The 12,736-nt window shown below is 35.7% G+C and overlaps 1 protein-coding gene across 3 annotated transcripts in view; it reads right to left on the reverse strand.

Moving 5' to 3' along the window:
- Positions 1–2,520: 2,520 nt before the first annotated feature.
- The window catches only part of LOC131431891 (uncharacterized), a 161,907-nt gene continuing 151,691 nt past the window's right edge, over positions 2,521–12,736 (reverse strand). For all 3 annotated transcript variants that reach the window (XM_058597839.1, XM_058597840.1, XM_058597841.1), the window contains 3 exons: positions 3,543–3,674; positions 2,785–3,483; positions 2,521–2,723 (listed from right to left, as the gene is read on the reverse strand). In XM_058597839.1, coding sequence (XP_058453822.1) covers positions 2,640–2,723; positions 2,785–3,483; positions 3,543–3,674 — 915 coding nt within the window. In that variant the 3' untranslated portion in view covers positions 2,521–2,639. The remainder of the gene's footprint in view (positions 2,724–2,784; positions 3,484–3,542; positions 3,675–12,736) is intronic.

A 12,736-nucleotide genomic window follows, 5' to 3' on the forward strand; every position in this document is an offset into this window, starting at 1 on the left:
ATTTATCATCGAATTCCATTAAAAGAGTTGTCGATAGCATTGACAGAATGAATGGTTTCTCATCATCGATCCGTTTCACCATGAGATGAGCAGAACTTCCATCCAGAAAAGGTTTTTTTTCTGGTTTTGTCAATTTTAAAAGAGTTGACATATGGCTGTGATCGCAATATTTTCACCAATTTTCTTACTTTCACTAGAAAGTTTGATGAAGATCTGCTCTTCAACACATCATAAACGGATAGTTGAATGTCGTGGGTTGCACACTTAACACCTGTCAGATAAGGTTGTTTGATAAGTGGTAGGTCATCATCTGAATTATTTTCCGCCAGCTTATCGTTAGGAAACTCCATTAGTTCTGCTCCAGAGAATTCAGGATCGTTGGTAGCATCAGATTCAATGACACTGTAACGTTATAATTGCATCATAGATTAAATTGATCTTTTTTCAAAAATTTTGTTCAGCAATCAAGCCTTTATTAAAACAAACACGAATATACACAGGAAGAAATGATGAAACTTACACGACATTCATTTAGTTTTTCATTGAACAAGACTGTATATTTACAAACCGCTTCGTTTTGTAATGTAAATTTCCATTCAATTGCCTGTTCCAAATATGTGCATGAAAATAAATGTAAAATCACAAAATATTTTTATCTGTGTATTTTCACATTCCATCATTATGAAAAATACGATTGTTGTAGAAAGCAAAATGTTAAATCGAACAAACTTTGCAATAAAAATATACATACAAAAACATTTACAACCTCGCTAAAATAATTTCGTTAAATCTGAAACTGAACGATGCATAAAAATACATAGATAATCAATTGAATTTTACAGCGGTTGTGATTTTCAATTTAATAAAAAAAAATTGATTTAATAATATTTATTAATTACTATTGATGTATATGTCGTGTGAAACTAATTAATATTTTAATTATTAAAATTTTTATTAGCTTTTATAATTATTACAGTGTATCACATTGTTAGATTACCCCTTTAACATATTTACGTAGCAATGTATGAATTTAGTACAAACAATATATCAGAAAGATGTCCAAAGAGAAAAAAATTAAAAATGTGCCATTAATCTAAATGTACTTTGAATAACTTCAAATAATTGTTTTAGGAACTATTGTGATGCTATTTCAAACATACATTGAAAACAAAATAAAACAAATATCACATCGAGCCACCATACAATATTGTTTAATTGGTGAAGAATGTGTCGATCAGCATACTGTTTTGGATTTACCGGTCATATTTCGAAATTCAAATCCTCAAAATATTAGCAACAATAATAAAATATGGACATTTAATATAATTTAGACAGTATGCTATACTACTGAACTTTTCATCAAAATTTTAAACTTACCTTAGTTGCTCTGGAGATCCATTTTTGTTCAGTTCTATCTCGTCTAAGTCATCTTCTTCGAAGTCTTCATTATCGGATTGGTTTTCCAAATTCAAATTTGTTGCACTTCCCATGTACTCTTGCTGTGCTTCTCTCAGTAACCGGCTAGCCTTCACAAAATTCGAACCATTATCAGTAGTAATAGAATATAGTTGTTTAATATTTATATCAAATTTATCCATCACTTTTATAATTTCTTCGTAAATATTTTCGTTCGTCAACTGTTCATTAATGCCAAGTACGCACCTTCCTTTCCTAGATGCGATATCTGCTTTAATGCAGATCATTTTGCCTATTGTTAAATTTCCTACTATGTACAAAGAAGCTATGCGCATTTGAAATTACCAATATTCACGTATAATAATATCTACTGTGCACGCTTTAGATGCAGTCAGCTTTGATTTGGAAATCTAGTGTTAATGTCATAAATCATGAACATATAGAACATATCATACAATGGGATGAAAATGCATTTGAATCAAAACTGCTGATTCACACCTGCTCAAATATACCACACAGAACGACAAATGATAAGTGCGCAGTAAGCTGTGCCCAGCAAAATGTGCACAGAAAAGATTGCACAGTGTAAGATTTTGTGATCTCACACTTAAATGAGTGAGACATGAAGAGAACGTCACGCAGTACATTCGGCAAATGCACATCATTTCTAACAGCTCCCACATCTCCCGCTAGCGCAGGAAATCCTGCTTTGAGAATGAGTGCGTACCATGCTACGTAGAGAAGAGAAAAAATACAGCATACACATTTTATGAAAGATGTGTAAGAGTGTGCATAGTTTGCGTGAGTCATTCCATCTCTGGCCTGGGGGGGATATGTAAGCCTTTATTTCTGTTATCACTTCCACTTTAGCTTTCACTTCACTTGAATTTACCTGTTATAAGTATCACGGACAGTTCAATCGAAATAGTTTCGAGAAACCGATATTGAGAGAAAGAACAACTCAGTCAAATTCCGCGGATACGTATAACATTCATCATTACATTACGCGAAGATATTGCTCATATCAACTATGACAATTTCATTCTGTTCATCTTCAAGCAATTCAAGGGAAATTCACAATATAATTAAACATGTTAAAATTGGTCAGGTCTACTAAAATAACTTTTACAAGATATCGAACAACAACTACAGTTTTATCACAAACAATTTAAGGTGGCGAATCGCAAAACCAATTTCACATCAAGTACCAAAATCCAACCAATTTACTTCAGAGCGACCCCTTTCTTGGCTTTTTTCTTCTCGAGAACGATGATCTCATCGGCAATATTATAAATATCGTCAACGGTCTGAAATGAAACCAAAAATTAACAATTTTCTTTAAATGACATAAAAAACAAACAGCCGTACATCTGCCTCCTTCAAACGCGTAATCTTGGGATCTTCATTGCGGGCCTTAAGTTTCTTCTTTTCCAGAACCTTGTTCATCTCCTCCTTCATAGCTTCGGCTTCGGCTGCCTCTGCGTCGTCTACCTCCGAACCACCACCGGCAGCGCCTTCGCCAGTATCAGCGGTACTCACGTCATCCAACGGATCCGTGTCGTCTCCGGAATCCTTACTGCCCTTCTCAATCTTTATCGTGACCGAACCATCCAAATCGCTCGGACTTTCCGCCTGGTTCATGGAAATGTAACCTTCCTCCGGTGAAAGAAGCAATGCATCCAATGCATCAACCGCTTTTTTAGGTTTCTTTTTCTTATGATGCTTCTTTTTCTCACTGCTACGATCGGATTCCATTCGCTTTTCTTCGTTCATGTCGAAATCACGCTGCTGTATCTTCTCGCCCAGTTCCACCCTTTGCTGCATCAACAGAGCCCGTAGGTCCATATCGCGACACGGACCCTTCTTCGTCTTCAACCGAAGCAGGTTCAAAGCTCTCTCGTTGTCTTCGATCATGTAGAGTTTTTCTTTTTCCAGCAGAGCTTCTCGCCGCGAACGACGCTCGATTTCCTGCTGTCTATTGAAATCCTCCATTTGGAGACGCTCGCGCTCCCAACGCAAACCTTGCTTAATCAATCGCTCAGCATTTTTCTCCCGAATAGTTTTGAGCTGAAAATAGGAAGATGTCACTGAAATAGCTGTAGATGTCACCCAAAAATTTCCCGTACCTTCTCCCGTCTGCTGCATATCTGAAGGTTCGATTTCTTATTCACACTGAAGACGGAACTACTGAAATCCTGCGGGATGGCATCTCCTGCTCCCGACAGAATCAAACTACGCTCACGGTCGAGTTCCTTTGCCTGAGGAAGAAAGAGATATTATGCTAAAGATACTAGAATGTTTACATTGTAGTATTTCTTCATAGGCTTGGAATTTGAATAGGTATAAAATTTTAGTTCACTGAATGAATCTGAGCTGAGCTGAAATTACTTCCTGTATCAGGAATTCAGTTCAGCATTGTATTAATCCGCACAGAAAACATTTCGCAGTTGCAAGTTTCGCTTCCAATAAGAGCGATTGCATCATCCAGCTGGTGGTGGTTTGAATTGGAGCAAAATACAACGAAAAGTGAACAACGAAGAGGAACATTCTACAAAATCAGTCCTTCTAATAGCTCCAAATGTTATCAAAAGAATTATAAAGAATACTTCTTTGAAAATCGAAGATGAAAATTATCAGTGTAATGTAAAGCACTTTTCGCAGTGCAAAATTAGCACCAAACGAGTGCGAATAAAGCTAGCATTTGACTCCTTCGCGTTCGTGAAAAATGCTCCGAATAGTGATTAATATCGTAGAGAATTCGCCAATTTGGCCCTTCTGAAAGCCCGAAATGATTTCCGTACAGAATTACTTATCAGTTGAAATATGTGGAAGTGAAAGTAATCAGTTAAGTGAAGGTTTACAGTCTGATTGATTAGAAATTTTTGTTCATGTTTTTTCTCGGCTCTTTCCAAACTGCATTTCGTGTGTATCGGTATGCATGCGTTTTATTGACTTCAGAGTGTGCATATGGGATCAGATATTTTATTGTTCACTAGCTGAATTACCCGGCGTTGCTCGGAAATGTTTCGTGAAGGGAAGGCCAAAAAAAAATTCTCGAAGTTGTCCTGCTTAGTGAAATATTCTGATTGTAGTGAAACATAACGTAGAAGGAAACCCGATTGAACAATACTCCGTTCATGTTCAGATTGCGAGTGATCAGTGTCCCATCTCAGATCTCACAATAATCATAATTTTCATGGTATTCTCGACAAATTGGGTCAGTTTTTCATTTAAACCCTTTTGTTAGAAACATTTCAAACAGCTTTCTGTCTACATTTATTTATACCTTCTTCGTCACATTCGATCTACAATACCTTCGGCTTCCATGGCTATGAACACTTGCTACTCCCTCATCTTTATAAATTTTTTTTTGAAATCATTAATTGCTCAAAATTTTCCATCTGATAATGATTATTTTATAACGAAAGGCTGTTTAACATCATAACTACATTCGTATTATAGAATAACGTTTTTATGCCATTCACCCCAGCTTCAACCATTTGGGTCGTTCATCGGGGAGGAAAACCTATAGAATAATGATTCAGGGAATAAATATGATGTTGTAATCTTATTTCCATCTCCTTCAGTCGACAGTTTTTTCAATTTACATAATAAAATCCACATTGATTGTATGATTTCTTCAATTCAGATCAATGTTGAGAATACTTATTCCACCTCCCTCTTCTACATATTATTGTGAGCCTCACTTAATTGCTAGCAATATTGTGTACTCGTACAGAAGTACATTTTTTTCGTAAAACCCGATCAATTTTCCCTTACACTTTCCATGTTCGGGGCACTTACTCCACTCCCTCACCCTCAAAATAACCTTATAATCTATTTTGATTCAACTTATTTTTCTTAGTGAACTTACTCAAGATCTCCTTCATGATTACCCTGAGTAGTGTATCTGTGCTTTTCAAAAAATATCGATTTCCTCCTTTGGTACATGTGTCAAACTTGGAGGCGATTCGTTTAGTTGTTTCGTAGTTATGCTGAGACTTAAATACACTCGCGTTCATAGACAGATAAAGATTATTTTCCCTTAGTTCTTTGAATTTCCCGGCAAAATGGGACCAGATCTTTTGAAATTATTCAAAGAAAATTGCATTGCATTCAAATTAACAACAGCAATAACAGTTCGGCTGAAAAGTTCGTATCGTTTAATAGAAACACACATTTTTTTGCCAAAATTCGTTTCTATTATTCAACATAATTGCCATCAGAGACGATTTTCCAACTTTTCGATACCATTTTTGTAGTACGATTTGTCCTTTGCCTCAAAATAGGCCTCAGTTTCAGCGATTACCTCTTCATTGCTTCTAAATTTTTTACCAGCGAGCATTCTCTTGAGGTCTGAGAACAGGAAAAAGTCACTGGGGGCCAAATCTGGAGAATACGGTGGATGAGGGAGCAATTCGAAGCCCAATTCGTTCAATTTCAGCATCGTTTTCATCGACTTGTGACACGGTGCATTGTCTTGATGAAACAAAACTTTTTTCTTCTTCAAATGAGGACGTTTTTTTGAAATTTCGTCCTTCAAACGCTCTAATAACGCTATATAATAGTCACTGTTGATGGTTTTTCCCTTTTCAAGGTAGTCGATGAAAATTATACCATGCGAATCCCCAAATACAGACGCCATAACCTTACCGGCCGGTTGTTGAGTCTTTCCACGCTTTGGGTTCGGTTCATCGCGTGCAGTCCATTTAGCTGACTGTCGATTGGACTCCCCGGAGTGAAGTGATGGAGCCATGTTTCGTCCATTGTTATATATCGACGAAAAAAATCGGTTTTATTTCGATATAACAGTTCCAAACACTGCTCAGAATCATCAATTCGTTGTTGTTTTTGATCGATTGTGAGCTCACGCGGCACCCACTTTGCACAAAGCTTTCTCATATCCAAATATTCGTGAATAATATGTCCAACACGTTCCTTTGATATCTTTAGGGTGTCAGCTATCCCGATCAACTTCACTTTACGGTCATTGAAAATCATTTTGTGGATTTTTTTCACGTTTTCATCGGTAACAGCCCCTTTTGGACGTCCACTGCGTTCATCGTCTTCGGTGTTTAACAAAAAAATGGAAGATGAAAACACTTTCCATACTAAAACTGTCCTAATGTTCATCTCTGAAGAGCAAGAAGTATATGTGCCAAATTTGATAGCAATCCGTTCAGTAGTTCCGGAGTTATGCCGTTACAAACATTACACTCCTTTTTTAGAGGCACTTACTACACCCTTTCCCCACAGAATATCCTTAAAATCATGTCTAAGTTGTGCAAAAAGTGTCTACTGTCTCCAAAAAATACCGATTCTCATAAAATTAGATAATTTTTTATGACCATTTTTGTTAAGGACACTTGCTACGCTCCCTCCCCCTATGGAAATATTCTTATAACCATCTCTGAAGAGCAAGAAGTACATGTGCCAAGTTTGATAGCAATCCGTTCAGTAATTCCGGAGTTATGCCATTACAAACATTACACCCCCCTTTTTAAAGGCACTTGTTACATCCACCCCCCATATAATCATATCTAATAAATGCAAAATATTTATATGGTCTTGAAAAAGTGTCGATTCTCGTCAAATTAGACAAATTTTTTCATGACCCCCCTGTTAAGGACACTTACTACACTCCCTCCCCCATTAAATAACCCTTATGACTTTCTCAGAAACGCAAGAAGTATCTGTGTTTTAAAAAATACATCCTCCTTTTTAAAGGCACTTGCTACATCCACCCCCCGTATAGTCATATCTAAGGTATGCAAAATGTTTCAATGGTCTTCAAAACATATAGATTCGTGTCAAGTAATATAAATTTTTTAATGCCCCCCCCCCCCCTCCTTGTTTATGACACTTGCTACACTCTCTCCTCTATAAAAGTACTTCTTAAACCATCTCTGAAATGCAAGAAGTACCTGTGCAAAGTTTGGTGGCAATCCGTTCAGTAGTTCCGAAGTTATGGCATTACAAACATACAAACTTACATCCATTTTTATCTATATACATATATAGATTTTCATATATATATAACATATATAGATTATATTTGCATTAAATTAGACTAAAATTTTCGTATGATATTAAATAAAGAAGTTTTTCAACGTGTAAGTCTTTCCTATGTGTTATAGAGATGAGTGATAAGTTTTGGATAGTGAATATCTCTTGTTTTATTTTACGTGTCAACATGATTTTCCTCGTAGTCATCGAAGATATGATCAGCAATTTGTGATAGAATTTTCAGTAGTATAAAATAACCACAAATATCTCGAAATTAATGTTTTCTGAAATGTTTGACAATTAAAAACAGTAAAAATTTGGTCCAGGTACAGCATCATATTCTAGAGTTCAGTTTTTTAATTTAGTTTCAGAATCCTAAACCAGACTTCTCTTTTTCGTTTCCAGAATCCAGATCAACAATTCAGTTTCGTGTTTTGGAATTCAGGAGCTGAAACTGAATTTCAGAACTTAATAATTCTAGTCGTGAACTCCAATACTCAGTTCCGAACTTCCAGTCCGGAATTCAGATTTAGAATTCAGTTGCAGAATGAAAAATCCAGGACAAGAATTCCGATCTAGAATTTAGTTGTATTTTCAGAACTCAGTTTTAAATTACATTAAAAAATTACGGTGCAGAATTCAGTTCCAGAATGCAGGTCTAGAATTTGGTTCCAAAATTTAGTTCCACAAGGGTAATTGAGTTCAGGAACTAGGTTCTGAAGATGTTTGAACTAAAATCCGCACTTGAAAACTGAATCCTTGATCGGAATCCAACAGCAAACCAGAATCTTGTTCCAGAATTCACTTCCAGAACACAGATTTAACGATCAGTTCTACAATTCAGATTCAGGTTCCGAGCTCAGGTTCAGAATTCGGTTTGGGAATCTAGCATCAAAATTGAGTTTCAGAATACATATTCAAAATTCAATTCTAGCATTCGACCCGCAGAATCGATTTCAGAATTTATGAAGGTAGGTCCTGAATTCAGATTTTTTTAACATCCAGGAAACCGAACTATTCATTTCATTCGTATTCACGTCATCCGGTTATGTCTCTGACATTACCAATCCGACTTTTTACCTTTCTCTATAGAAAGGTATTAGAATTGCTGAAAAAACCGACCGAAAAAAATCGAACGGAGCCTCGGAGACCCATAGTGTTATATACCATTCAACTCAGTTCGACGAGATCGGAAATTGTCTGTGTGTGTGCATTTTTCGAAGATATTTGAACGCGCTCAATTTTCTCAGAGATGGTATAAGTGACGTAACCGACAAAAAGATATTTTCCAAGTATGGTGCGTTGGTATGAAACAGTGAACGAAACATGGATCCACCATTTTTCTCCAGAGTCATATCAGCATGTAGGCGGAGAAAGCCGTCCGAAAACAGGTAGCTGGAACAATCATGGCGTAAGTTTTTAGATGTTCGGGGTATAATTAAAATCGACTATCTTGAAAGGGAAAGCACCATCAAAAGTGATTGTTACATTGAGTTTTGAAGTGCGAAACCGAAAAAATGGTCTCGTATGAAGAAAAAAAAATCACCTTTAACCAAAACAATGCATCGTGCCATAAGTCAACAAAAACAATGGCCAAATTGAACGAATTGAGCTCCGATCTGTTTCATCATCCACCATATTCTCAATAACATAACATAACTTTTACCTTCTACCAGAGAAGTCGAAAACCAGAGGAGTCGAGCTTACACGGAATGACCAAAATTAGCTCGGCGCCTAATTCGTTTTACTGTTTTTGAATTAGTTGTTTCTAACAACAAAATTGCCAAAATAACTAACAAATTAGATAAAATTTAATATTCACTTTGCTGAAAAAAGCTTTTGTTTTTTAGAGAATGTGATTAGTTGGCAAATATTCTGGACACAATTTTAATTGCCAACTAATTTTGTGGTTGAAATCATAGAAATTGACGCTGTTTAACTGTCACCATAACTGCTTAAAGGCAGAACAAAGAAAGCAAAAATGAAATTGATTTTATTAATAAGCTTATTAGTCAAAAACTCATGAGAAGTATCAAAGCAACCCAATTCATATAAAGGTAAAAAAGATAGTCTAGTTGGAACTGCTTGCAAATTGTATTGATGTTTTTTACATGTGTTATGATATATACATATTTAAATTTTTAAATATCTAAAAATGCCGTAAACTCTTAGGGAAAAGTGTTTTTTTGTAGTTGTAGGGTTTGTACACAAATGATATGAATGTAAAAAACAATGTTTTTCACGTGGAACAGTGAAGTGAGTTTCGTGTGCTGCAGTCTAATTGTATACAAAATTCGTTGTATTTTCCAACATGAGAATATTGCAGCTAGTTATGGTTTATTCAGCAGAAAGCTGCAACGAAACAAGAAAAAAGTTTTCTTCTGTTCACAACATAGTTTTGGATCTAGAAAATAAGATCCATAACAGTTTGCATAGAGTACTCATAGTAGGCGGTTGCTTTTTTCAGTAGCTTCTTGTTGTATTCGCTCGGGCTACGACGTCCGGAGTAATATTTGGATCTGGTTTTTGCTTTCGGAGTGCAAAAAGCATTCAGTGAGAGAGTCACTGTCGCACAAACAGTCATATGTATATGAATGTCGCGCGAATAACACAGATGAATGTCGCATGTGACAGTCATGAGCGAGCACTGAATGATAGTCATCAATAAGGTCGGCATTTTCTTTACGAAGCGAATTTCATTTCTGGTAATAAACTTTCAAGGTCAAATTTCATACCATTGCGAGTTGCAAAAGATCATAAAAGAAAGTTATGATTGTTTTTCACCAAAAGCTAGCCAACCTTTTAATATAAATTTTCAACAGATGTCAGATCGATTAATGTGAACATTATATGGTTTCAGCCAGGTCATTTAATAAAGAAAGTTTGAAAAGACATCTGGGAGGGTGTTATTTTTTTCACTCATTTAAATATGTTTTCAAATTGCCTTACAAAAAATCGAAAAAATCGAATAACTCTTGAGCCCCGAAACGTAGTAACATGCACCCTTCTTCAAAATGATGGTTTTAAATGAACCCTATAAGTGTCTCATATATCTTTTTTTTTTCGAAAAATGATAATCATAGAAACTACAGCAGAACATATATTTTTCGCCTAACAGTTTGAGTTAATTTATTACCAAAAAGATTCAATGGTAGGCATGATAACTCTTTAGAAGACAATTTTCTTCTAAAACTGCTCACAACAAAATTTAGTTTCTCACTGCTTTCACTGTGAAAACTTGATGTAACTCGATCAAATGAAGAGCTAGGAGAGTAGCTTCTTCAGCAAGGTTTCTCAAAATAAAATTTTCTACTACAGAATTTTCTCGAAATACAATTGTCTACCACTTTGCTGTGAGTTCCAATAATTTTTAAATTCAATTAAAAAAATCAGGTTCCAGGTTTCATTCCAAATTTGGGCCACCCTAGAGATCTCATACATCAAAAGTGACGTCAGTCGATTACAAATAACTTTTGTGAAAACACTAACTAGAAAAAACTAAAATTTAATAATTTCAAATTGATTGGTAGTTAAATTGAATAAATCTATCAACAAATAACTGAGTTGTACGCGCTCTAAATTATGACAAAAACAAATGAACACAGACATCATGAATTCTTCTTTTTGATTTTGAGTTAAAGGCTTAAAGTAAGACGTATTCACGTCAAAATTATTTTCATAACACAACTTTGGGCCGCATCCATTTGCGAGCCACCATTTCACTCGTAAATAGAGATTGCTGTATGCACGTGACCTCGTCGACAAATCAATCCATTTTTTAGCGTAATGGATATTGCAGTAATGCTCTCGAATCAAGCTAAATGTGGCAAATCCATAAACATATCACCAAGATACAAGCGCTTTGAATTAGGTCCGAAAAATCTATCGCCGATATTTCTTAATTGACCTGCTAGTTATCGGAGAATCGAAATCAACAGCTAAGTGGTATTCAATATACTCAAGTGAACACTGTTTGTAGCAGACGAAAAACGGCATCCACACACCGCAAAGTATAAATGCTACTTTCCAGTGAGCGAATGTATGTAACTTTCAGTTTTGTAATTCACTTGATAGTCAAACTACTTGCCTCGCTCACAGCCAGATTTATAGTTTCCATTTTGAGCGATAGTTCGTACTGTCAAACTGTGATTGACTCGTGGAAACAGTGCATACATATTTGCCTCACATATTTGAGTTAAATGTTCCCGAATCGGTTGGTAGTTAAATTATGGAAACCCATTAACAAATGACTGAGTTTTAAGCGTTCAAAATGACGACAGAAAAAGGTTACGCGGCTAGTTTTACATTTTTTTAATTCACTCCATGTAGTGAAGAGTAAGACATTTTCAATGCCAAAAAGGTGATTTTTCTCCATAACCCAAGTCGAAAGATGGTCGAAACGAGAGCGGGTCATTTCGTCGAATGCCATTTCGCCGAAAGGGTAATTTCGAATGCATCACAGTAATAATTAGAACTAATTGAAATGTTCGGGGGTTGAGCGGTTAGTGGAATGAAGCCAAACCGTTTTTGGAAAACAAAATGAAAGTTCCCATAAATTCCACCATGAATTTTTTTTACCTATTTCGTTAAAAAACTAACGTAATAGTGACAGACAAATACTAGTACTTCGATTGCTATTTGCACTCATCTTCAGTGTATCAGTTTAGAAGTCTGTTTGAAGAAAGTTTCTTTTATAGTAGTGTAAGTAGATCAATTCAGGTAACTTAGTTACTGCGACTTGGTAGTAACTGTTTATGATTTCCTATGCTTATTTGTTTTTCATGTGCAACTTCGAATTTTTTTTAAATTGCTTATCCAGTGATTCGAAAACAAACCCGAATAAAAAACGATAGCAAACTTATATCAAAGTAATAGTTCAATTTACTGGCATTGCTTATTCAAGCATTATTTTATTATTGAAATAGCTAAATAATGCTTCAAATTGGTATAATAGTTTGTTTTGCTATAATTTCGTAATTTATAGATAATATCATTTATTTAGGTAATCATTCCCACCGTATCTGTCGACGCGATCGGATGTGTATTCGCTTTAATCCAGTCCAGTACAGTCCGCATTAATCCGCTTTCAAGGTCGTTCTTTTGTTTTCGCAGTGTCGATTGTGATCGGACACTCGGGTGTGCGAGTGAGTTGAGTTTTTTTTGCACCGAGTTAGATATCGTGATTTGTGCTTTTTCTTCGTGGAGGTTTTTTCACCGTCACACAGCCATAGATAGACAATTGTGATTGTGCTTTTTTCCTCACGGAGTTTTAGGCATCTATTGAAGAGGCAATCGACCAAGATCAGGTCTTGGT

The sequence above is a fragment of the Malaya genurostris genome, chromosome 2, assembly GCF_030247185.1.
Source record: "Malaya genurostris strain Urasoe2022 chromosome 2, Malgen_1.1, whole genome shotgun sequence".
Taxonomy (NCBI): Eukaryota; Metazoa; Arthropoda; class Insecta; order Diptera; family Culicidae; genus Malaya; species Malaya genurostris.